The following is a 25,183-nucleotide window of genomic DNA, read 5'->3' on the forward strand; positions in this document are numbered from 1 at the left end:
CCAGAGGTGTCTATAAACCCACCAGCTCTCCAGTGGTCTGATCTGTCCCTCCACAATTTAGGAATGCATTATGTACAAAAGTTTGAGACTACCTAATTTTCTTCATCTGTAAAATCTTGACACTGAAAATATTTTTTCATGGTCATATGACTAATTTCACTACCCCTTTATCTAAGTGGATTTCCCAATTAGGGTCAGGTCTAATTAAGTAATGCCAATGGAGGCTGGTAGCTAATGAAAACAACCCTTAGTTGTTTTTTTTTTGAGTTGGACCCTGGCTCTGTCACCCAGGCTGGAGTGCAGTGGCATGATCTCGGCTCACTGCAACCTCTGCGTCCCAGGTTCAAGTTATTCTCTTGTCTTAGACTGTTGAGTAGCTGGGACTATAAGTGCCCGCCACCACGCCTGGCTGATTTTTGTATTTTAAGTAGAGATTAAGTTTCACAACATTGACCAAGCTGGTCTTGAACTCCTGATTTCAGGTGATCCGTCAGGCTTGGCCTCCCAAAGTGCTGAGATTACAGGCATGAGCCACTGTGCCTGGCCCACCCCTAGTTTTTATACAGTGCATTATAAAGTATTATACGATTTATGCAGGCTGGGTGCAGTGGCTCATGCCTGTAATCCTAGCAGGTTTGAGACGGTGAGGTGGGTGGATTGCCTGAGCTTAGGAGTTTGAGACCAGTCTGGACAACATGTGAAACCTCGTCTCTATTAAAGATACAAAAAATTAGCCAGGTATGGTGGAGTGCACCTGTAATCCCAACTAATCAGGAGGCTGAGGCAGGAGAATTGCTAGTACCCACGAGTTGGAGGTTGCAGTGAGCTGAGATTGTGCCACTGGACTCCAGCCTGGACAACAGAGCGAGACTCCATCTCTCTCAAAAAAAAAAAAAAAAAGATTTATACAGAGCAGCTCCATTTTGTGAATTAACCGTCTGTAGTTCAAATATATACTATACACATAGAAGAGTACACCATCAACAGCATTGATGCTTGGAGGTAATTTTTCTTACTGCTTTATTGTGCTCTCCAGCCGTTAGTAGGACCACATCTTCCTCTTGGGTCTCCATTAGTCTGATTAATTCTTGTCTTTTCAACTCCATTATGAAGTTAGCAACTGGAGAATTCCAGTTTCTGTTGGTGTTAAGGAATACAGGTAAGATTTCCTGTGAAAAAGAAAAAGACTTATTCACACTTTTTTTTTAACAGTGGGAATTAATTTATATTCTTATAGTACAAAGATTTCTGGTAGAAAAGAATTTTCTAGAAGAAGAGAATTTAAAAGATATTATCTCTATTATCTCCCTGAACCCCTTCAAAATGATACTAAGGGAATTTTATAAAGTAGGCTTGGCATGGTGGCTCATACCTGCAATCCCAGCACTTTGGGAGGCTGAGGTGGGTGGATCACTTGAGGCCAGAAATTCAACATCAGCTTGGCCAACATGGTGAAACCCCATCTCTACTAAAAATATAAAAATTAGCTGCGCCAGTTGTGTGCACCTGTAATCTGAGCTACTTGGGAGGCTGAGGCATGAGAATCGCTTGAGCCTGAAAGGTAGAGGCTTTAGTGAGCTGAGATTGGGCCACTGCACTCCAGCTTGGGTGATAGAGCAAGACAAACAAAACAAACAAAAAAGGGGTAAATTCAACATAATGAAAAAGCAGGGAGGAGGATGAAGAATGGAGAGTAATATCAGCGGATGAGAGATTACTGTGAATTTTTGGTAGATTTCAAGTGACGAGTAGGAATGATTAAAGAAACAAGGTGCAGGAAGGTTTGGCATAAAGAACAATGCAGGTGGCCTCAGCATAAGGAATTGATTTTATCCTGCAGAGTTCTGAAGAGGTTCAGGACTTTTAAGCCTTGAATGCCTAGGATATCAGACAGCAGGGATATCCCTCTCTGGATTCCCCTCCCACAACAGCATGGGAGCTGTCTTGTCTCTCTCTCTCTCTCTCTCTCTCTCTAATACACCGCTCTTCCACAAACAAAAACAAAAACAAAAACAAACAAAACAACAAAAACAAAAAGCAGACAGCAGCCTTGCTGCTCATGCTAAACTAAACCTAACCATTTACAAAGCCTCTTTAAGGATCTTGGGTTTCCAACCAGCTTTTTTTTTTATTAAGATGAAGTCTCTCTCGCTCAGGCTGGAGTGCAGTGGCCTGATCTTGGCTCACTGCAGTCTCTGCCTCCCAGGTTCAAGTGATTCTCCTGCCTCAGCCTCCCAGTAGCTGGGATTACAGATGTGTACCACCATGCCTGGCTAATTTTTGTAGTTTCAATAGAGACAGGGTTTCACTATGTTGGCCAGGCTGGTCTCAAACTTCTCACCTCAAGCGATCTGCCCGCATTGGCCTCCCAAAGTACTGGGATTACAGATGTGAGCCACTGTATCCGGCCCCAAACAGGTTTTAAAGTGTTCCATTCTTGAATATGTACAAATTACCAACAATAACCGTACATTGAAGAAACTCTGCAGCATTAAAAAAAAGACCAACATAAACACAAAAAATAGCCCCAGAGAGAACATAATTTAGGGACCAAAAGAGGACTTGAATCCTCAAAGGTACTCAAAAAGATATTTTATGAATAAAACCAGAATAATATGCGGTTAAAAAAAAAACACACATACAAAAAACTTCTTGAAAAAAATTCGACAGAGTTGAAGAAATCCCCAGGAAAATAGAACAAACAAGACAAGGAAAATGATGAAAATGAGATGCAAAAGAAAAGAGACAAGTTAAATTGGTTCAACATATAACTAGTAGAAATTCCAGAGAGACTAGAAAAAATGATAGAGTCAAAATAATTAGATAACAAAATCATTTTCTACACATAAAAAGACATAAACCTTCATACTGAAAGGGCTTTTCAAGTGTATAACACATCGAATGCAAAATGATCAAAAGGCAAACAAATTCTGAAATTTCAGAACATAAAGCATCAGAAGGCAGAAAGCTTCCAAAGAGGAAAAATCAGGTCTGCTATAATGGAATAAATTCACACAAGCATCAAAGCATCAGACTTTTCATCAGTAACAACAGATGGAAGAAGAAAGTAAAGCAATGCCTTAAAAGTTCTAAAGCTGTGCCGTCTAGTGATGCACTGTGGCTATTTACATTTAAATTAATTAAAATGAAATAAAGTGAAAAGTTCAGCCCTTTAGCTGTACTAGCCTATTTCAAGTGTTCACTAGCTACACTGGCTAGCAACAACTATACCGATCAATGCAGACAAAACGTTTCCATCATTACAGAAAGTTTTGTTGAACAGCACTGTTCTAAGGTGATATGGCTGTCAATTCAAAATTTTGTAGTAAGCCAAATTATTATTAATCAAGTGTGCGGGTTTAAACACAAAGACATTTTGTAAGGACTCAGTAAACTGATCTCTTGTATGCTTTCTTAGGAAGTTACTTGATTACATACTCCAACAAAAAAAAAAAAGAGGAAAATCTGGGATCCAGGAAAACTGGCTTCAACTCAGAAAAGAAATGAAGAAAAGGTTCAGAAAGACAGCTGTGCAGAAGGTACACAGTAACTAGGTGAGGTCTGTATATGTGATATGTGAGCCTCATCTCTCATCACAAGAATTTAACAAGGTTTAACATGCATTAAGTAAAAAGAATAAAAAAGTATGTAGAGATATTTCCAAAAACAGAGATACTCTGGCAGAATACTAGGATGGCTGGGGCAGGCTAGAGTAAATGATTATTACATTTCACCATTAATGCTGCTTTAGTTTTTGAACCATGTGTGTGCCATATGTTGCTAAAAACACATGCGATCTAAAAGCAATTAGAAGCCAAATCAAGTTAAAACATTAATAAAAAATAGTAGTACCCATTTCTTATATAAAAATTCAGGAAACTAGGAAGGAAAAAGAAAACAGGAGAAGAAAGAAAAGAATGAAAGAAGAAAATGTAATAAGAGTCCCATCAACTGAAGGCTGCCAAAGTTAACCTTCAGGCTTGTTTTCTGGTCTGTGGTTCTTAGATGCAGATTTTATATACTATAAAATAAAAATAAAATTCGAAGATAAAGCGTTGCCAATTTTTAAGTTTATAAAGAAAAGCCATATTCCACCACCCCAACACCTCCACAAAGAGAGGAATAAAGGATAGTTCTTTAAACTTATTTAACTTTATTAAAAGCTTATTATATTGCCCTGACTTTTCTGTTTTTGTCTCACCCCATTTTGGAAACCACTACCCTAAATGTTTTTCTTATATAAAAATCTACTTATTGTTCTTTGTGCTTGAGGTATGAGGATTGGGAAATAGTGGTGGTAGAGGTAGGTAGTCCATTTTCAGTATACAAATACAGTGTTTTCACATGGTTATGATCAGTACAAATATAATCCCATAGCCTCCTTTTGATACATATCATTACAAAAGCATTTTTGCTCTATTAAGTCTTAGAAAACAAAATTTTAAAAAGGAACTTTAGTATTCCTTTGATTTTATCATAATTTATTTAATTACTCCTATATGGTTTCATTTTATTCCTGTTATCATACCTAAGATTCTTTCCCCACCTTTTTTTTTTGAGACAGAGTCTCACGCTATCGCCCAGGCTGGAGTGCAGTGGTATGAACACAGCTCACTGCAGCCTCGATCTCCTGGGCTCAAGTGATCCACCCACCTTAGCCTCTCAAGTAGTTGGGATGACAGGTGTGTGCCACCATGCCCAGTTAAATTTTTTTCTAGTTTTTATAGAGATGAGGTCTCACTGTGTTGCCCAGGCTGGTCTCAAACTTCTGGGCTCAAGTGATACTCCCATCTTGGGCTCCCAAAGTGCTGGGATTACAGCTGTGCACTTCCTTCCCTGGCTGGATCCTTTATTTCTTTTAGACACAGGGTCTCACTCTGCCACCCAGGCTAGAGTGCAGTGGCATGATCATAGCTCATTGCATCCTTGATCTCCTGGGCTTGTGATTCTCCTGCCTTAGTCTCCCAAGTAGCTGGGACTACAGATATGTGCCACTATGCCCAGCTAATATTTATTTATTTAGAGACTGAGTCTTGCTCTTTCGCCCAGGCTGGAGTGCGGTGGCATGATCTTAGCTCACTGCAACCTCTGCCTCCTGGGTTCAAGGGGTTCTCCTGCTTTGGCCTCCCAAAGTAGCTGGGATTATAAGTGTGCCACCACTCCCGGCTAATTTTTTGTATTTTTAGTAGAGATAGGGTTTCACCATGTTGGCCAGGTTGGTCTCGAACTCCTGACCTCAACTGATCTGCCCGCCTCGGCCTCCTAAAGTACTGGGATTACAGGTGTAAGCCACTGTGCCCAGCCCAATTTTTTTTGATATGGAGTTTTTCTCTGATGCCCAGGTTGGAGTGCAGTGGCAGGATCTCAGCTCACTGTAGCCTCGGCCCCCAAGGCTCAGGTGATCCTCCCACTTCAGCCTCCTAAATAGCTGGGACTAGGGATGCAACCAGGCAGCATGGTGGCCTGAGCCTGTAGTCCTAGCTGCTTGAGAGACAGAGGCAGGAGTGTTGCCTGAGCCCAGGAAATCAAGGCAGCAGTGAGATATGACGACATTACTGCACGCCAGCCTGGGAGACAGAATAAGACTACATCTCCAAAATAAATACACAAATAAAATAAAAAACAAATAAAAACAGAAGAATGATCTCAAATAACAAGATGTTCAAAACTAATGATAATGATAATTTAGTTAATAATAGTTGAAATTAGTGAATCTCTATAAGGAAAATAACTGCTCTAATTAACTCCTTACCTGATCAAAATGGTCAGCTGAAAATTTTCTAATGGATTCAATGTCTTTCCTTTTGAAGTATTTCTGATGAAAGAAAAATCAAAGTAAACTTGTCAGTATGACACTTGGCTTCATAAACATGTTTATGCTATCAAATGACCAATATATTTTGTGTCTTCTATTATAATAATAAGATTTAATAAAAATTCAATGTCTTGGCTGGGCGAGGTGGCTCATGCCTGTAATCCTAGCACTTTGGGAAGCCAAGGTGGGTGGAATGCTTGAAGGTCAGGACTTGGAGACCACCCTGACCAACATGGTGAAAACCTGTCTCTACTAAAATACAAAAATTTTATAAAAATATAAAAATTAGTAGGGTACGGTGGTGGGTGCCTGTAGTCCCAGCTACTCAGGAGGTTGAGGCAGGAGAATCACTTGAACTCAGGAGGTGGCGGTTGCAGTGAGCCGAGATTGTGCCACTGTACTCTAGCCTGGGTAACAAAGCAACACTCCATCTCAAAAAAAAAAAAAAAAAAAATTCAATTTCTGCTGCCAAATGACACATTTTAAAGCGTGTTACAGTGCTTATTTTTTCCAGGTATGCATATCTTTTTTTTTTTTTTGACATGGCATCTAGCTCCATCACCCAGGCTGGTGTGTAGTGGCATGATCTTAGCACACTGCAACCTCTGCCTCCTGGGTTCAAGCGATTCTGCTGCCTATGCCTCCTGAGTAGCTGGGACTACAGGTGTGCACCGCCACACCCAGCTATTTTTTGTAGAGATGGGGTTTCATCATGTTGGCCAAGCTGGTCTTGAACTCCTGACCTCAGGTGATCTGCCCGCCTTGGCTTCCTAAACTGCTGATATTACAGGTGTGAGCCACTGTGCCTGGCAAGCAGCTTTTATTGGAAATGGCTGTGAATGTATTCCACAGAAGATCCTTTGTATATAATAAGCAGGATAAATGTTCAAAATGAATGTCTACAACTGAACTGTGAAAGAAAACTTTCAGACCAATAAGAGGATTCAGAATTTGATTATTGGGGGTTTCTTAAAATTCTACCCGTTTTGAAATTATCTCAATGTCTTTCAAGTGAGACACTATGGTTATCATGTTATATACCTCTAAAATGATCCAAACACACAGTTTGATGTTTTGGGGTGTATTCCCCCTCCCTTCGAGAGTGTGATGTCTAATCAGATCCCCTATGTGAGAACTTGGAGTGAATTCCCTCTTCTCCCGAGGAATGTTACCTCAAACCTTGTGTGAATTACTGACCTCAACTACTAGACTTCAAAAATACATATTAAGTTGAGTTTCGCAGACACTTGGATAGCACATGCTGTTACTGGCTATACTCTGTCAACTGCTTCTCCGAAAACCTAGAGATGGGTGACACCATTAGCCTTTCAGCTAACCTCTAAGGCTTGCCCACCCACACTGGCACTACCCTCTAACATGGAGGGACCTTAGGTGTAGTCTATACTGTGGTGGTCAAACCAGCTTCTCCCAAAAACTGCTCACATAAGAGTACACCTCGAACTTTAATTAGACTTTACTCTTCCCAGAGGCCTGCTTCCATTCTAATAGATCAAGTGGATTTTAATAATTTTGGAACTCACTATGTGGTTAATACACCTCAAATATTTAGTGTATTCCCTGTGAGGTTTGTTCATATTATTCTCTCTCTCCTTTTTTTTTGGAGATGGAGTCTCACTTTATCACCCAGGCTGGAGTGCAGTGGCATGATCTCGGCTCACTGCAACCTCTGCCTCCCGGGTTCAAGCGATTTTTCTGCCTCAGCCTCCCGAGTAGCTGGGACTACAGCACACCACCACACTCAGCTAATTTTTAAAATATTTTTAGTAGAGAAGGGGTTTCACCATATAGGCTAGGCTGGTCTCGAACTTCTGACCTTGTGATCCGCTCACCACGGCTTCCTAAAGTGCTAGGATTACAGGCGTGAGCCACTGCACCTGGCCCTTATTCTCTCTCTCTTTTAAGCATTGTGAACCTAAGAAAATATTTTCTTTGTATGACAGTAACCATGTGATTTGTGAAATCATACTTTGACCATTTTATTTCTACCATATACCATGCATCATTAACTATATTCATGCCTCATTTAACTAGGTGTGGGAGGTATAAAAAGATGAAAACATGATCCACACTCCTGTAGTTCTTATATCTACTTGAGGAAGAATGCACAAACTCAAAATGGTGTAAATAATAATAGACAAAATATTATACTGAGCTTACCTGAACATATATATATATATTTTTTAAGATGGAGTTTTGTTTTTGTTGCCCAGGCTGGAGTGCAATGGCACAATCTCCGCTTACCACAACCCCTGCCTCCCAGGTTCAAGCGATTCTCCTGCTTCAGCCTCCTGAGTACCTGGGATTACATGAATGTGGCACCACACGTGGCTAATTTTATATGTTTAGTGGAGACAGGGTTTTTTCATGTTTGTTAGGTTAGTCTTGAACTTCTGACCTCAGGTGATCTACCCGCCTTGGCCTCCCAAAGTGCTGGGATTACAGGTGTGAGCCACTGTGGCTGGCCTAGCCTGAACGTATTTATATCTGAACTAGAGTATGAAAAATAAATTACAGCCGGTCACGATGGCTCATGCCTGTAATCCCAGCACTTTGGGAGGTCGAGGCAGGTGGATCACGAGGTCAAGAGATCGAGACCATCCTGGTCAACATGGTGAAACCCGGTCTCTACTAAAAATACCAAAAAAAAAAAAAAAAAGGCCAGGTACAGTGGCTCAAGCCTGTAATCCCAGCACTTTGGGAGGCGAAGGTGGGTGGATCGCGAGGTCAAGAGATCCGAGACCATCCTGGTCAACATAGTGAAACCCCGTCTCTACTAAAAATAAAAAAAAAATTAGCTGGGTATGGTGGTGCGTGCCTGTAATCCCAGCTACTCAGGAGGCTGAGGCGGAAGAATTGCCCGAACCCAGGAGGCAGAGGTTGCAGTGAGCCGAGATCGCACCATTGCACTGCAGCCTAGGTAACAAGAGCGAAACTCCAACTAAAAAAAAAAAAAAAAAAAAGAAATTTATACCATTGTTTTAGAGTCAGTGCTTACTCAGTCCAACCATTCTCTCTCCGTCTCTCTTCTATCCCTACTTCCTCCCCTTCCTTTTTGCTTTATTAGCTCCATCTCCTTTTATTTCCCTGTTATTAATGCAGTTGAGATGAGAACCCTCAGAAGATCAAGAATCATGTGATGGGCATACTGGAGCTGATACAGGGCTAAGAGACAGACAGACAAACTGAGGCTGCAGAGAGATACTAAGTATTATTTTATGCTCACATACTATCCACAATGAAGTACATGAGTACTTCCTAGCATCATCTATTTACTTATTTATTTTTGAGACAGGGTTTTGCTCTGTCATCCAGGTTAGAATGTAATGGCACAATCATGGCCCACTTCAGCCTTGAACTCTTGGCCTCAAGTGATCCTCTGACCTCAATCTCTCGAATAGCTGGGACTACAGGTGTGAGCCACCACACCAGGTTAATTTTTGTTTTTTTTTGTTTTTTGTAGAGACAGTCTCTCTATGTTGCTCTGGCTGGTCTCAAACTCCTGATCTTAAGTGATTCTTTTGCCTTGGCCTCCCAGTGTTGGCACTACAGGCATAAGCTATTATGCCCGGCTTATAGTATTGTTTAAAAGGAAACAAAACAAAAAAAACCTCTCTGGATCTGGAATGTAAACTCATATTCATAAGATTTTATTGTTCTCAGGGCCAGGCGTGGTGGCTCACACCTGTAATCCCAGCACTTTGGGAGGTCGAGGCAGGTGGATCACGAGTTCAAGTGATCGAGACCATCCTGGTCAACAAGGTGAAACCCCGTCTCTACTAAAAATACAAAAAATTAGCTGGTCATGGTGGTGCATGCCTGTAATCCCAGCTACTCAGGAGGCTGAGGGAGGAGAACTGCCTGAACCCAGGAGGCGGAGATTGCGGTGAGCCGAGATTGCGCCATTGCACTCCAGCCTGGGTAACAAGACTGAAACCCCGTCTTAAAAAAAAAAAAATTATTGTTCTCTACTTATAGTTTTAGAAACACTTTTAGACACTTTTTTTTCACATGGAGTTTCACTCTTATTGCCCAGGCTGGAGTGCAATGGCATGACCTCAGCTCACTGCAACCTCTGCCTCCCAAGTTCAAGTGATTCTCCTGCCTCAGCCTCCCAAGGAGCTGGGATTACAGGTGCCTGCCACCATGCCTAACTAATTTTTGTATTTTTAGTAGAGACAAGGTTTCCCCCATATTTCCCAGGCTGGTCTTGAATTCCTGACCTCAAGTGACCCACCCGCCTCAGCCTCTCAAAGTGTTAGGATTTCAGGCATGAGCCACCACGCCCGGCAAAAATACTTATTTTTATTTAAAAAGAATTGTTCTTTCTGAAGTTCAAATATGACAGTGTTGAACATATTTACTTCCAAAGCATACATTCTAGAGAGACATAGAACTGTACTTCACTTACTGCTCCTTCAGGGATACATATGGCTTTGACAGTTCCATGGGGCTTACTAAGTGCATCTTGAAGAAATCCGATCTCTGTGTTTCTAAACACATCACTGATATCTATAATCTGGAAAATGAGTAACAAAAAGAGGTAACTAAATATGAAGTAATTTTTATCTGAAAACATTTAACAAACGATTTTAAAGAAGAGAATAGATCTTGATAATTTAACATTTATAGAATACATTCAAAGAGTATTTACCATGGGTTCAGCAATATGACCCATGTTTTACATATACTCATTCATTTCATCTTCACAAAACTATGAGGTTAGCACTCTTTATTATCCCTATTTCACAGATAAAACCAAGACACAGAGAAATAAGGAACTTGTCCAAGATGGCACAGCTAGTAAGTGGTAGAGCCAGAATTTAACCCAAGCAGTCTGAGTTAAGAACCATTATTCCAAGTCAGGTGCAGTGGCTTACACCTATAATCTCAGCACTTCGGGAGGCTGAGGTGGAAAGATCACCTGAGGTCAGGAGGTCAGCCTGGCCAACATGGTAAAACCCCATCTCTACTAAAAATACAAAAATTAGCCAATGTGGTGGTGCATGCCTGCAGCTCCAACTACACAGGAGGCTGAAGCAGGAGAATCGTTTGAACCCACGAGGAGGAGGTTGCAGTGAGCTGACATTGCACCCCTGCACTCCAGCCTGGGCAATAGGGTGAGACTCCATCTTAAAAAAAAAAACAACAACACAAAATCGCCAGGTACAGTGGCTCATGGCTGTAATCCTAGCACTTTGGGAGGCTGAGGAGGGCAGATCACCTGAGGTTGTGACTTCGAGTCCAGCCTGACCAACATGTGTGGTGGCGCATGCCTATAATCCCAGCTACTTGGGAGGCTGAGGCAGGAGAATCACTTGAACCCGGGAGGCAGAGATTGTGGTGAGCCGAGTTCACGCCATGGCACTCCAGCTTGGGGAAAAGCTCGAAACTCCATTTCAAAATAAATAAATAAATAAATAAATAAATACAAATAAAAAAAGAACCACTATTCCATATTACAAATGAAGAAACAAGAAGTAGTTGAGTTGGCTGCTGTAAGTTGGTAGTTACAATCTTTTGTATATTGTATTTTTTTCATTCTAAGCATTGAGCACTGACTATTCACAAACCAAGCAGAACTCAATTTCTTTTTTTTTTTTGAGATGGAGTCTCATTGTGTTGCCCAGGCTGGAATGCAATGGCAAGATCTCAGCTCACTGCAACCTCCACCTCCCAGGTTCAAACAATTCTCCTGCCTCAGTCTCTTGAGTAGCTGGGATTACAGGTGCGTGCCACCACACCTGACTAATTTTTTATATTTTTGGTAGAGACGGGGTTTCATCATGTTGGCCAGGCTGGTCTCAAACTCCTTACATCAAGTGATCCACCCACTTCGGCCTCCCAAAGTGCTGGGATTACAGGCGTGAGCCACCACACCCACCCTGCCGTACTCAATTTCAAAAGAATGTGCACTGAGAACTTAGATATAGAAATGTCACCAGCATTACAGAGATCAAGGGATATTGCTCTTTAAGAGCAAACAAGTAGAGGCCTGGTAATGAAACTGTTCTATATAAATTCTACCCCTGTCTTAAATACTTACAGATATTAATAATTTGAACAGATTGTCATGTTTGAGATTTTTATGGATCAAGTACACTTAATAATGCTTGGCTTTAAAAACATTGAAAAGGAAAGAATAGTTATTTTTTCTTCCAAATTACCCCTCATGTCCATATAATCAATAACTTGAAAGTAATAAAAACTTTATAGCAAGAATCTTGCTCTTGGAACTGGATCTTGAACATGATAGATATAAAGAAAGCACTGTAAGGCTAACATGCCATTATTCTCTCTTGCTTTAACTCTGTATCCACAAAGGTAACAAGGTAACAACAAAAATATCATCTAACCTTGTGTAACATTTGTCAATTTCAAAGTGGTTTAAAAAGATTGCAGGAGTATTTGGGGATAGAGTCCTAGAAAAGTGAAGAAATGTACCTTCATTCCAAAGCGAGTATCAGGTTTATCAGTTCCATAGGTGGCCAGCGCCTCAGCAAAAGTCATAGAAGGAAAAGGAACAACCACAGGGTTTTTGTCATTGGGCCAGGAATACTGAAGCAAACCCTCAATTAAACTCTGGATCCCAGTCTGGTCTACAAAAGACATCTCTATGTCAATCTGAAAGCAAAGTAACATATGGAAACTAACTTAGCCACAGTATATACACATTTATATATTTTTCTGTTTTCAAGTTACTATGGAATTCTGTACATAAACAATACATGGGGAGGGTATCAATATTATTGGACATCTTTTTTATGTCAGACACTGTCCTAATGGCCTTACATACATTAACTTGTTTAGTTCCCACAACTGTCTCATGGCTGAAGACTCAGAGAACTAAATTACTTGTTTGCATATGTGTAATTACTAAGTAGTGAAGCTACATTTCATCCCAGGTCTGTCCAACTCCAAAGCTCGTAATTTTCTCACTTTACCACATTGATTAAAATGCTGTCAGCTTGGGGGTGGTAGCTCAAGCCTGTAATCCCAGCATTGGGGGAGGCCCAGGCAGGTGGATCACGAGGTCAGGAGATGGAGACCATCCTGGCCAACATGCTGAAACCCTGTCTGTAAAATATGGCAAGGTTTCTCTTCAAACAGGCTGATCCTTTAATTCCCAGTACCCCCAACTCCTCTCTTTCTTCTTCTTTCCTTTTTTCTGCTTTTACTACATGCCCAGATATACCACAGCACCAATGGTGCTATCAGCATCAGCTCACATTCCATTCCTTATTTGGGAAAAGACTGGCCCTCTAGCTTGCCACAGACCACCCCTTTCCCCTCTCCCCTCTCTCCCTTCCGTACCCACCTTATCTGAGAAAAAGTTTAAATGTTTAGCCTATCAGGTCTAGTTCATATTGTGTCGTCCAACCCCAGCCAATGGGGAAAGGGCATGGGGCAGGATTTGCATCAGTAATCAAAACTTTCTCTCTCCTTTGTTCTATGTGCTGCTCTCTTGTGGCAATATGAGGCACACCCCTCTGGGCAGAAGTAAATTTGCTTTGCTGAGAAATCCTTTCTCTGAGTGCTCATTTTCCTTACAACTCTGAGCTTTATTTATAACACTGCCTTTACTAAAAATACAAAAATTAGCTGGGTATGGTGGTGCGTGCCTGTAGTCCCAGCTATTCGGGAGGCTGAGGCAGAACAATCTCTTGAACCTGGGAGGCAGAGGCTGCAGTGAACTGAGATCATGCCACTGCACTCCAGCCTGGGCGACAGAGTGAGATTCCCTCTCAAAAAAAAAAAAAAATCATAAAATAAAATAAAATAGGGCCAGGCACGGTGGCTCACGCCTGTAATCCCAGCACTTTGGGAGGCCGAGGCGGGTGGATCACGAGGTCAAGAGATCGAGACCATCCTGGTCAACATGGTGAAACCCCGTCTCTACTAAAAATACAAAAAATTAGCTGGGCATGGTGGTGCGTGCCTGTAATCCCGGCTACTCAGGAGGCTGAGGCAGGAGAATTGCCTGAACCCAGGAGGCGGAGGTTGTGGTGTGCCGAGATCACGCCATTGCACTCCAGCCTGGGTAACAAGAGCGAAACTCCGTCTCAAAAAATAAAAAATAAAATAAAATAAAAAATAAAATAAAATGCTATCATACAGAAAGCAAATCATAATAGCTTTGGTAAGTGCACATATTAGAAAGATTAAAATATCAATATATAGAACTATTCGTTCTCAATAGATAAGAGATTTGTTTTAAGGACCTTATCATGAACATTAGAATGCTTTAGGAATTTCTGGCATTCCTTAGTTGCTGACTATACTCTTTATGGAAAGGACACATGCTCACTTTGGCAGCACATATACTAAAATCTGAATGACAGTGTGGCCCCTGTGCTATCCAAGGAAAGATAAACATTTTAAAAAGGACACGTGAAATGGATAAAAAAAACTGAATAGTTTCTCGACTGTAGGTGAGTTTAATTAAATAGCTGATGGATAAAATGTAATGAGAAGTAAAGTATTAATATATAAAATTACTGCACTAGTCTTGAAAATACTATTTTCAAATTAGCCTGAATTTTAAGAAACAAGTGAATATAACTGTACCTGCGTAAACTCAGGCTGTCTGTCTGGTCTTGAACCTTCATCTCGATAACATCGGGCAACCTGAAAATATCTACAATTGAGAAATAGCATTAACTGAGTTAATTTTAAACTAATACACACTTTTTCCCAAAAGTTTAAGGAAATGCAGGCTATAAAATAATGATACCTAAAAAACATAAGAAATACTTTTATTTTTCATGACGTTTTAATTGAATTAGATATATAGCTGACCTATGAGAAGTTAACTATTCTATATATTGTTTTCAAAATAAACACCAGCACCTCTGGATATTCATATATTAGACTGGCATGCAAATCAGTCCATGCCAGTTCTTTTTATTAAAACATTTTTTTTTAGTCCATGCTTCTTCACATACACTCTTTTGCTTTGGCCAAAGTGAAATACTTACTGTGCCATGGATACACTTCAGACTTTCTGTGCTATGTCATTCCAACTCTTCTTTTTTTTTTTTTGAGACAGAGTTTCGTTCTTGTTACCCACCCAGGCTAGAGTGCAATGTCACGATCTCGGCTCATCGCAACCTCCACCTCCTGGGTTTAGGCAATTCTCCTGCCTCAGCCTCCTGAGTAGCTGGGATTACAGGCACGCGCCACCATGCCCAGCTAATTTTTTTTTTTTTTGTATTTTTAGTAGAGACGGGGTTTCACCATGTTGACCAGGATGGTCTCAATCTCTTGACCTCGTGATCCACCCGTCTAGGCCTCCCAAAGTGCTGGGATTACAGGCTTGAGCCACCGTGCCCAGCTGCCAATTCTTATCTTTACCTGCTGAAGCATAGATTTATCCTCAAAGGTCTAGCTCACAAAGTTTTCTATATTTCCTCAAACAATATAATTTTAAAGCTCTTAACACCTCATTTGCAAATCTCAATATATTTATGTTTTGGTTTATGTCACAGATGGTTTTATTCATGATCCTATTCTGGCTTACCAGCCTTAACACCTTGAGAGCAAAAAGGGGATTTTTAAAAAATCCCCTCTTATATCTACTAGCATAGAGCTTTGTACATGGTGGCCACCCAATAAATCTTTAATAAATAATGACTACAAATTATGAGGGTATATAATATAAGTATTCTCCAAACTCTCATACATTTTCCATCCTTCTCTTGAGAACAGAGAGGATTTTGTGTTTCCTTTCTTCCCTTTGTTTTTCTCTTTTCCTTTTCTGACAATGTCTAGCATTAAAAAAAAGCCCACCTGTCTAAACCGCCAACCATCAGAAGTTGCTTGAATTGTTGAGGACTCTGAGGGAGAGAATAAAACTTTCCAGGTTCCCTGGATGGTACTAAAAACTCTTTGGCACCCTTTCAAAGAGAGAGAGAGAGGAGACAGATTATTAAAAGAAAAAAAACCCAAAAAAACCCAAGGTATGATTGACTAGTAGAAGTTGTTACTTCAGTTTATCAATGAATGACTAAAGAACAAAGTTCCTACAAAGACAGAGATAATTTCTCACTTATCTTAGAGTCCCTAAAAAGGCTTGCACACAATAGGCTTTAAACACCATTGCCTGGGTAGGTGGTAAGTTTATGCTTGTTGAAATGAATTTCCAATTCTGTTACAAGCTGAATGAATTTTGTGTCTCATTTCTTATCCACGTAGTTAGTTCCTAATTGCATTTCCAAATTAAACTGTAGTTTTATAATTTCACAGACTAGATAAATCGAGTAAATATCAATGTTTAGAAATGTCCATTTTTTTTTTTTTTGAGATGGAGTCTTGCTCTTGTTGCCTAGACTGGAGTGCAGTGGCACAATCTCAGTTCACTGCAACCTCCACCTCCCGGGTTCAAGCACTTCTCTTGCCTCAGCCTCCCAAGTAGCTGGGATTACAGGCATCTGCCACCATGCCTGGCTAATTTTTGTATTTTTAGTATTAACAGGGTTTCACCATGTTGTCCAGGCTGGTCTCAAACTCCCGACTTTGTGATCCACCCGCCTCGACCTCCCAAAGTGCTGTGATTACAGGTGTAAGCCACTGTGCCTAGCCAGAAATGTCCATTTTTATTTATTAAAAAAAATTCTTTTTTGAGACAGTCTCACTCTGTTGCCTAGGTTGGAGTGCAGTGGCACAATCTTGGTTCACTGAAAACTTTGCCTCCTGGATTCAAGCGATTCTCTTGCCTCAGCCTCTCGAGTAGGTGAGATTATAGGTGCCCATCATTGCACCTGGTTAATTTTCTTATTTTTATTAGAGACAAGGTTTCACCATGTTGGCCATGGTTGGCTAGGCTGGTCTCGAACTCCTGACCTCAGGTATCTGCCCACCTCGGCCTCCCAAAGTGCTGAGATAATAGGCATGAGCCACAGCGCCTGGCCAAGAAATGTCAATTTTTACTATGTAAGAAATTTGTTCTTAAAAAATCTTTTTTTTCTTTTCCATTTTTTTTTTTCTTTAAAGAGGGTGTCGCTATGTTGCTCAAGCTGGTCTTGAACTCCTGGGCTCAAGTGATCCTCCTTGCTTCAGCCTCCCAGTACTGAGACTACATGTGTGAGCCACTGAGCCTGGCCAGGAGATTTGTTCTTAAAGAATCAATTCATTGGCCTGGTGCACTGGCTCACACCTGTAATGCCAGCACTTTGAAAGGCTGAGGTGGGTGACTTACTTGAGGTCAGGATTTCAAGACCAGCCTGGCCAACACGGCAAAACTCCATCTCTACTAAAAATATACAAAAATTAGCTGGTCACGGTGGTGCGCGCCTACTCAGGAGGCTGAGACATGAGAATCGCTTGAATCTGGGAGGCAGAGGTTGCAGTGAGCTGAGATCATGCCACTGCACTCTAGCCTGGGTGACAGAGTGAGACTCTTGTCTCAAAAAAAAAAAAAAAAACCCAAAACAAAACAAAAAACAAACAAAAAAACTCGAAAGAAAACTTACGTGGAATAAAACAATTCTGACTCAAAATACCCAAATAATTTTCTCAATTCTTCAGGAAAACCTAGTTAATATGCCCATCCTGAGGCAGTGAATAAAATAAAAGTGGATCCAGTGAATATAAAAGCAAAGTGGTCTAGCTTTATAACTAATAGGACATTATTAATAGACTGATTGAAGGAATACACATACCCCTGGGGTCCTCTTAAACAGTGTTGGAGTTTCTATATCCACAAACCCTAAAAAGAGAGAAACATTATCATTTAGTAGATAGGAATGTAAAATTTGTCATATATGATGTCCACAATATAGTACAACAAATCTGAGGCTTCCCTTTAATCAGGAATTTTAGCTGAAATAAGCTACCAAGCTTACTGATGCTGGTTTTAAAAATCTAAGAAGGAAGATGAAGATTTTCATACATACTATTCTGTTCATAAAGCATACTGTACACATAAAATAATTCTAAATATTTAATGGATTCTTGTCTACTAAACGGTTCTGATCTTTTAAATGTTCTGTTAGTGTAGAAATAACACAAATATAGCAGAAAAAGTCCAGGACTGAATGAGATTTCTAGTTTAATTCACATGACATTTTTGAGCTCCCAATAAATGATGTATGTGCATGATAAAGAATTAAGACTGGTCAGGTATGGTAGGTCATGCCTGTAATCCCAGCACTTTGGGATGCTTAGGTGGGAGGATTGCTTGAGCCCAGAAGTTTGAGACCAGCCTGGGCAACATAGTAAGACCCTGTCTCTATAAACATTTTTAAAAAATTAGCTGGGTATGGTGGTGCACATCTATGGTCCTAGCTACTCGGGAAGATGTGATAGGAGGATCACTTGAGTGTGAAAGGTTGAGGCTGCAGTGAGCTGTGGTCATCCTACTGCACTCTAGCCTGGGCAACAGAGTGAGATTCTGCCAAAAAAAAAAAAAAGATTTCTTAATTCTTCTTTTTTTTTTGAGACAAAGTCTTACTCTTGTCCCCTAGGCTGCAGTGCAATGGTGTAATCTCAGCTCACTGCAACCTCTGCCTCCTGGGTTCAAGCCATTCTCCTGCCTCAGCCTCCTGAAGAGCTGGAATTACAGGCGCTTGCCACCACACCCGGCTAATTTTTGTATTTTTAGCAGAGACGGGGTTTTACCATGTTGGCCAGGCTGGTCTTGAACTCCTAACCTCAGGTGGTCTGCCTGCCTTTGCCTCCCAAAGTGCTGGGATTACAGGTGTGAGCCACCATACTCAGCCAAGAAATCTTACAGAAGTTTGGGTGTGCAGGGTGGTTTACGCCTGTAATCCCAGCACTTGGTGAGGCTGAGGCGGGTGAATCGCCTAAGGTCAGGAGTTTGAGACCAGCCTGGCCAACATGGTGAAACCCTGTCTTTACTAAAAATACAAAAATTAGCTGGGTGTGGTGCCAGGCACCTGTAATCCCAGCTACTCAGGAGGCTGAGGTGAGAGAATCCCTCGAACCAGGAGGTGGAGGTTGCAGTGAGCCAAGATTGCACCATTGCACTCCAGCCTGGGCAACAAGAGTGAAAACTCTATTTCAAAAGAAAAAAGAAATCTTTTTTTTTTGGAAATGGAGTTTTGCTCTTGTTACCCAGGCTGGAGTGCAATGGTGCTATCTTGGCTCACTGCAACCCCCGCCTCCTGGGTTCAAGCAATTCTCCTACCTCAGCTTCCTGAGTAGCTGGGACTACAGGCGCGCGCCACCATGCTCGGCTAATTTTTTTGTATGTTTAGTAGAGACAGGGTTTCACCATGTTTACCAGGATGGTCTCGATCTCTTGACCTTGTGATCCACCTGCCTTGGTCTCCCAAAGTGCTGGGATTATAGGTGTAAGCCACTGTGCCCGCCAGAAAAAAGAAACCTTATAGAAAAAGCCAAAGGGCTGTCCTGCCTTTGACAATGATGGAAAATACTGTAATACATTAATCAATGTAATAGCCACTATCATCTTTATCATCTTCAAAATAATGTTAACTTTTCTTCAAAAACTACATTACACATTGAGAGAATTCCAGACTTCTGGCAACATCTGATTCCAATGATCCTAAGGAAAGGATACAATAAAACTGCTGAATAAAATAGAAGTGATGCTAAAAAGCTCCAAAGAGCATCCAGGCATTTCTCTTACCATGCAGATTACAGAGATATTCCCGCATTTTCATGACCATCTGGGACCTCAGTCGCAGGTTATACTGCATTTGGAAACTACGCAAGTCTAAGTAGCGATACTGCAACCGAAGAGCCTCTGTTTTCTAAAGAAAGTGATAGATTTTTATATTTAAATATTTTTGAATATTAGAAAGGTATTATCTTTAGAAACAGAGTTTGAATTTTCAAAAACTTTAGCTCTGTCTTTAGTTTCCATCATTAAGTAGCTCACTGTATGCTCTTTCCATTTGTGTATATAATACCATCCTTAATTCCTACAACTTCTAAGTTTGTCATTAGTACAGATTTACATTTTTTACTATTCATTATTATGAACATTACTCATCACTGACTAAAATTTGCCTACTTTACCAAACACGTATCCATTAATTTAAGTCCATGGTTGAGTCTTGAAAAAAAAATTTTTTTTTTTTTTGAGACGTAGTTTCGCTCTTGTTACCCAGGCTGGATAGAGTGCAATGGCCCGATCTCAGCTCACCGCAACCTCTGCCTCCTGGGTTCAGGCAATTCTCCTGCCTCAGCCTCCGGAGTAGCTGGGATTACAGGCATGCGCCACCATGCCCAGCTAATTTTTTTGTATTTTTAGTAGAGATGGGGTGTCACCATGTTGACCAGGATGGAAAAAAATTTAAAGATTTTGAAGATCTCTCAAAAAAAAAAAAAGAACAGCACCACATGCTGTATCTGGGCATAGTGGCATGTGCCTATATAATCCTGGCTACTTGGGATGCTGAGGTGGGAGGATCACTTGCGCCCAGGAGTTTGAGGCCAGCCTGGGCAACAGAGTAAGACCCCATCTCCTAAAAAAAAAAAGATACATCAGAGTAGAAGATTCACCTGAATGGGATGCTGACTACACGTGTAAAGAACGCAAGGGGACAGTGGTTGGAATCTCCATGGCTGCACTAATAGAAACAGTTTGCTTATTTTAAGGTTGTAAATCTCTGCAACCCTCTTTGACATGAAAACCTAAGAAGTGTCTATAACTTCTCTTTTTGAATGATTATCTGGGGAAAACTGTATATTTTCTTTTTTATAATAAGGTCAGCTGTATAATTATATTGCTCTTTCTAATTAGATAATTAAGTATTGGGAACTTAAATGTAAGACTAACTGGCCATGAAGTGAATTTAAAAATCCCTTAATAGATCAGTTTAAAAATTAGGAATATATAAGTCTATAAACTGTGACAAGGCTGAAAATCATATGAGTGTATAGCTCCATCAACCTCTTAAACTTTGGCAAAGAACATCTTAAATTATAGTAATCCTATTTATAAGTATATGCTTGGGAAGTCAAGAGTTGCTCTAAGCATACATTTTACCACTTAATAGGTATAGGATCCACTATGCCATTTGGCCACTTCTAAGCTAGACATAAATTTCCTTTCAAATGTTAAACAACAGCAACAAAAAAACTTAAATAATATAACACCTCAAGTCTTAAAGAGAGAATCACATTTTAATCTGTCTGAAAAAAAAGTCTAGGTATTTAGGGACTGCAACAGTTTAATGAACTGGCACTATTTCACAACAGTTTGTCAAGAAGTTGTAGAAGTAAGAGAATGATTTATGGTATGTCTACAATAAAATGTTTAATTTTGTAGAAGTTAAACTTTTCTTTAAAAAAACTTGGAAAACACTTGATTAGTCATCATTTTCTAGATACTTAATTGATAACAGAGGATGGTACCTTCATGAAGTCCTTAATTTCAAAGGGCAGCTTCTTGCAGGCATTCAGAAGCTCAGCTGTTTTAACTTTGATTTCAATCTCACCTGTTGGCATTTTCTTAGAGAGTGAGAGAGAAGTGTTTTAAAAATTACTCATCAAGACATACACAAAACACATTTGTAGAACATATGCATTTACTTACATATGTAATATGTGCAAAGTCCTTATAGTGTGTAGTGTAAGGTATAAAACACACATGTCTATGCATGATTTTGACATTCTTATGTATATCTGTGGCTGGTGTGCTCAGGTATCAACAAATGTCAGGACACATCCTTGCAGTTCGATACTTGGGAAACCGAGACAAGAGGAACGCTTAAGCCCAGAAGTTCAAGACCAGCTTGGGCAATACAGCAAGACGCCTGCCTCAAAAAAAAAAAAAAAAAGTCTTAGCATGCATATTTATATAGGCGTGTGTGTTTGTAGTAAAGATTTGAAATCTGTAGGTTCATTTGTAGATTTAAACTTTAGTACCTAATGTCCAATAGGTGCTCAGTCTGTGCTGCCTGAATGTGTACACAGACAGTGAAAATGCATACAAGCAAAATTTACATAGATATTTTCTAAACTACTTACTGGATTCTCTTGTCCTGCAGGACGGGAAATGACTGTACCAGACACTTGCACCACAGATTCCATAGGGGCTTCACATAAAATCTTCCTCACAGAGGCTGCCGACTACACAACAAGGGGTGAAAAGAGTTCCAAGAGACATATGAACTTACAGGAATCTTAAGTAATTGTAAGTCTATGGTTTAAAAAAAATTAATAGTCATAGCTTAATTACCATAAAGACTGGGGCTGCCCCTTAATGACTTTATTACTGAAGTTAGTAAAAACTGCGTCTCCATTTTGACTCTATGTAATGCAGCAAGTAAAACTATTAGTTAAGAGCTTTAAAAAAACTTTACAGCCAGGCGTGGTGGCTCATGCTTGTAATTCCAGCACTTTGGGAGGCCGAGGTAGGTGGATCACCTGAGGTCAGGAGTTCGAGACCAGCCTGACCAACATAGAGAAATCCTGTCTCTCCTAAAAATACAAAAAATTAGCCAGGTGTGCTGGCACATTTGCGTAATCCCAGCTACTTGGGAGGCTGAGGCAGGAGAATCATCTGAAGCTGGAAGGCGGAGGTTGCGGTAAGCTGAGATGGCACTATTGCACCCCAGCCTAGGCGACAAGAGGGAAACTCCATCTCAAAAAAAAAAAAAAAAACTTTCCTTAAAGGAAAATAAGAAGAATGACCATTATTTATGCAAACAATCCCACATACTTGAAAAGTCATTGTCTCCAGGATTAGTCTTAGGGGCAGTTAAATCCAATAGCAATAATGGCTCAAAGTCAAAGGAATTCTTCCGAGTTAGCTATACTCATCTCTGGATGCTGATCCTTACAACACAATTCATTGCTCTTTACTCATTTCAAAACTTAAGAGCTGAATAAGTAATATTTTCTTAGGCATGCAAGCATTAAGTAAAAATTACAATAGAACCCAACTTTGCCCAATAAGTATGATAGAAGTTCTTTTTTTATCTAATTCTTTAATTTTAATTTTTTTTTTTTTTTTTTTTTGAAACAGGGTATCACTCTGGTTGCCCAGGCTGGAGTGCAGTGGTATGATTTTGGCTCACTTCAGTCTCTACCTCCTGAAGGTAGAGACTTCAGGTGATTCTCCCAACTCAGCCTCCCAAGTAGCTGGGACTACAGATGCACGCCACCACATCCAACTAATTTTTTGTGTTTTCAGCAGAAATGAGGTTTCACTATGTTACCCAGGCAGGTCTTGAACTCCTGAACTCAAGCAATCTGCTGGCCTTGGACTCTCAGATTGCTGGGATTACAGGTGTGAACCACCATGCCTGGCCTTGAATTTTTTAATAAAAAAAAATTTTTTCTTCAGAATATCATTCTGTCATATTTTATCTAATTTTGATGGTAATTAAATTAAATACTTTTTTGAGCAGGTAGTACCTTCACATGGCTTCAAATTCAAAGGGTGCAAAAAGATATAGTGAAAAGTTTCCCTCCTATCCTTGTCTTCAAGGCCCTCAGTTCCTTCCCCAATAAACACTCAATGTTACCAGATACTTAGGTATCCTTCCAGAGACATTTCATAACATATATACAAGCAAATACACACACACACACATACACACATTTTGAATATATATTCTGCTTCCTTCCCCTATTTGTTATACAGATGACGGCACTTAGAGTGCTGGAGTTTAATAGCTGCTCTTCTGTATACTCAAGAATAGAGGGTTCTTCACTGAACAGTATTCCTTGGATTTTTTTCTCCCTATTAGAACTTCTTCGTTCTTTTTTGTATGGCTGAGCAGAGTATCCTATTGTAAGAATATACATTATTTTTTAAGTCAGTCTTTTATTGGAGGACATCTAGGTTGTTCCCCAATTTTTTCTATTAAAAAGAATCCTGAAGTGAATATCCTTGTACATATGTCATTTTGCATCTGTATAAGTCTAGGTATAAGAAAATTTACTGGCTGGGTGCAGTAGCTCATGCCTGTAATCCCAGCACTTTGGGAGGTCGAGGCAGGTGAATCACGAGGTCAAGAGATCATGACCATCCTGGCCAACATGGTGAAACCCCATCTCTACTAAAAATACAAAAATTAGCTGGGCGTGAGTCCCAGCTACTTGGGAGGCTGAGGCAGAAGTTGCAGTGAGCAGAGATTGTGCATCTGCACTCCAGACTGGCAACAGAGTGAGCTTCCATCTCAAAAAAAAAAAAAAAAAGATAATTTACCAGAAGTGGAGTTAATGGCTCAAAGGATATATGCATTTATAGTTTTGATATTGGCAAATTGCGCTCCCCTTAGCTAGTGCCAATTTGTACTCCCTCCAGGGATTGAACACCTGCTTTCCCAAACACAGTGTGTTGTCAATGTAACGTGTTAAAAATGACAATTACATGCAGTTTTAAATCGTATTTATCTATCTGTGAGTGAGCCTGGCCATACTTTCATTATGTCTACAAGCCATCTATATATTTTTTCCTCTAAATTTTTTGTTAATATCCTGGGTTCATAATTATTATTTTTTTCTTTTTATTTTCTTCACTGAGAAACCTGGGTTCGTAATTCTACTGGGTCACTGGTCTTTTTGCCATGTCTTAATATTGCTTCTGACATTTTGCGGTTTTCATTAACAATAAACTTCTGAATATAAAGCCTCAAACATATTCATTTAACTGCTTAGCTTACCCTAGCCACAGCATCAAAGAGGCTTAGATAATGACAGGAAATTTTCTATTACCTCATCCTGGGGAATGATAACTTGAACAAGCCCATGGAAATCTCTTAGGACCAAGAATGTGTTTTGCCTGATTAATGGAAAGAAAAAAAGGAATATTTAAAGGTAAAATCTCTAAGCCTAAAGTTTAAGCACACAAAACAAATAACAAAAATCCATGCAATTTCTCATGTTTCTTTTTTATGATAATTATGTACTTTTTTTTTTTGTGAGATGGAGTTTCACTCTGCCCAGGCTGGAGTGCAGTGGCGTGATCTCACCTCCCTGCAACCTCTGCCTCCCAGGTTCAAGCAATTCTCCTGCCTCAGCCTCCTGAGTAGCTGGGATTATAGGCACACGCCACCAGGCCCAGCTAATTTTTTATATTTTTAGTAGAGACGGGGTTCCACCATGTTGTCCAGGTGTCTCGAACTCCTAACCTCGTGATCTGCCCGCCTCGGCCTCCCAAAGTGCTGGGATTACAGGCATGAGCCACTGTGCCCGGCCTGGCCTGATAATTATGTACTTTCATTAGTTACATTTCATGTAGTTGTAATCTATGTAGTTCATTGATGAAAAATGATTGTTTTTTATTTGTCTCAATTTTTATCATCTACTTATATGGCTTATTAATCTTATACAGATGGCTTATTAACAAAAAAGTATTATAGATTGAAAATTTTAAAAAAATTTTCATTGGCTTAAGTCCTTATAAGA

The 25,183-nt window shown here is 40.1% G+C and overlaps 2 protein-coding genes and 1 long non-coding RNA gene across 12 annotated transcripts in view; 2 read left to right on the forward strand and 1 right to left on the reverse strand.

The window, feature by feature from the left end:
- LOC100896123 (uncharacterized) overlaps positions 1 to 21,930 on the forward strand; it is a 37,569-nt gene extending 15,639 nt beyond the window's left edge. Inside the window, exon 13 of the long non-coding RNA XR_013529517.1 lies at positions 21,814 to 21,930. This is a non-coding gene — a long non-coding RNA (uncharacterized LOC100896123). The remainder of the gene's footprint in view (positions 1 to 21,813) is intronic.
- The window catches only part of DARS2 (aspartyl-tRNA synthetase 2, mitochondrial), a 35,704-nt gene that overhangs the window by 7,857 nt on the left and 2,664 nt on the right, over positions 1 to 25,183 (reverse strand). For 5 of the 9 annotated variants that reach the window (XR_013529507.1, XR_013529506.1, XM_008984998.5 and 2 more), the window contains exons 3-13: positions 24,491 to 24,557; positions 21,794 to 21,895; positions 21,179 to 21,274; positions 19,446 to 19,569; positions 17,494 to 17,540; positions 15,623 to 15,729; positions 14,402 to 14,471; positions 12,278 to 12,457; positions 10,245 to 10,352; positions 5,753 to 5,815; positions 1,017 to 1,169 (exon numbers count right to left, since the gene is read on the reverse strand). Coding sequence is in view for 5 of the 9 variants with exons in the window: in XM_008984998.5 (XP_008983246.1) it covers positions 1,017 to 1,169; positions 5,753 to 5,815; positions 10,245 to 10,352; positions 12,278 to 12,457; positions 14,402 to 14,471; positions 15,623 to 15,729; positions 17,494 to 17,540; positions 19,446 to 19,569; positions 21,179 to 21,274; positions 21,794 to 21,895; positions 24,491 to 24,557 (1,117 nt within the window). In the remaining 4 variants the exon portion in view is untranslated. The remainder of the gene's footprint in view (positions 1 to 1,016; positions 1,170 to 5,752; positions 5,816 to 10,244; positions 10,353 to 12,277; positions 12,458 to 14,401; positions 14,472 to 15,622; positions 15,730 to 17,493; positions 17,541 to 19,445; positions 19,570 to 21,178; positions 21,275 to 21,793; positions 21,896 to 24,490; positions 24,558 to 25,183) is intronic. The other 4 variants (XR_013529509.1, XR_013529508.1, XM_078356270.1 and 1 more) reach the window with 1 other exon arrangement.
- The window catches only part of CENPL (centromere protein L), a 29,953-nt gene continuing 26,597 nt past the window's right edge, over positions 21,828 to 25,183 (forward strand). The window contains exon 1 of one of the 2 annotated variants that reach the window (XM_078356278.1): positions 21,828 to 21,959. The gene's annotated coding sequence lies outside the window, so the exon portion shown is untranslated. The remainder of the gene's footprint in view (positions 21,960 to 25,183) is intronic. The other variant, XM_078356275.1, reaches the window with a different exon arrangement.

This window comes from Callithrix jacchus, chromosome 18 (assembly GCF_049354715.1).
Source record: "Callithrix jacchus isolate 240 chromosome 18, calJac240_pri, whole genome shotgun sequence".
Classification (NCBI taxonomy): Eukaryota; Metazoa; Chordata; class Mammalia; order Primates; family Cebidae; genus Callithrix; species Callithrix jacchus.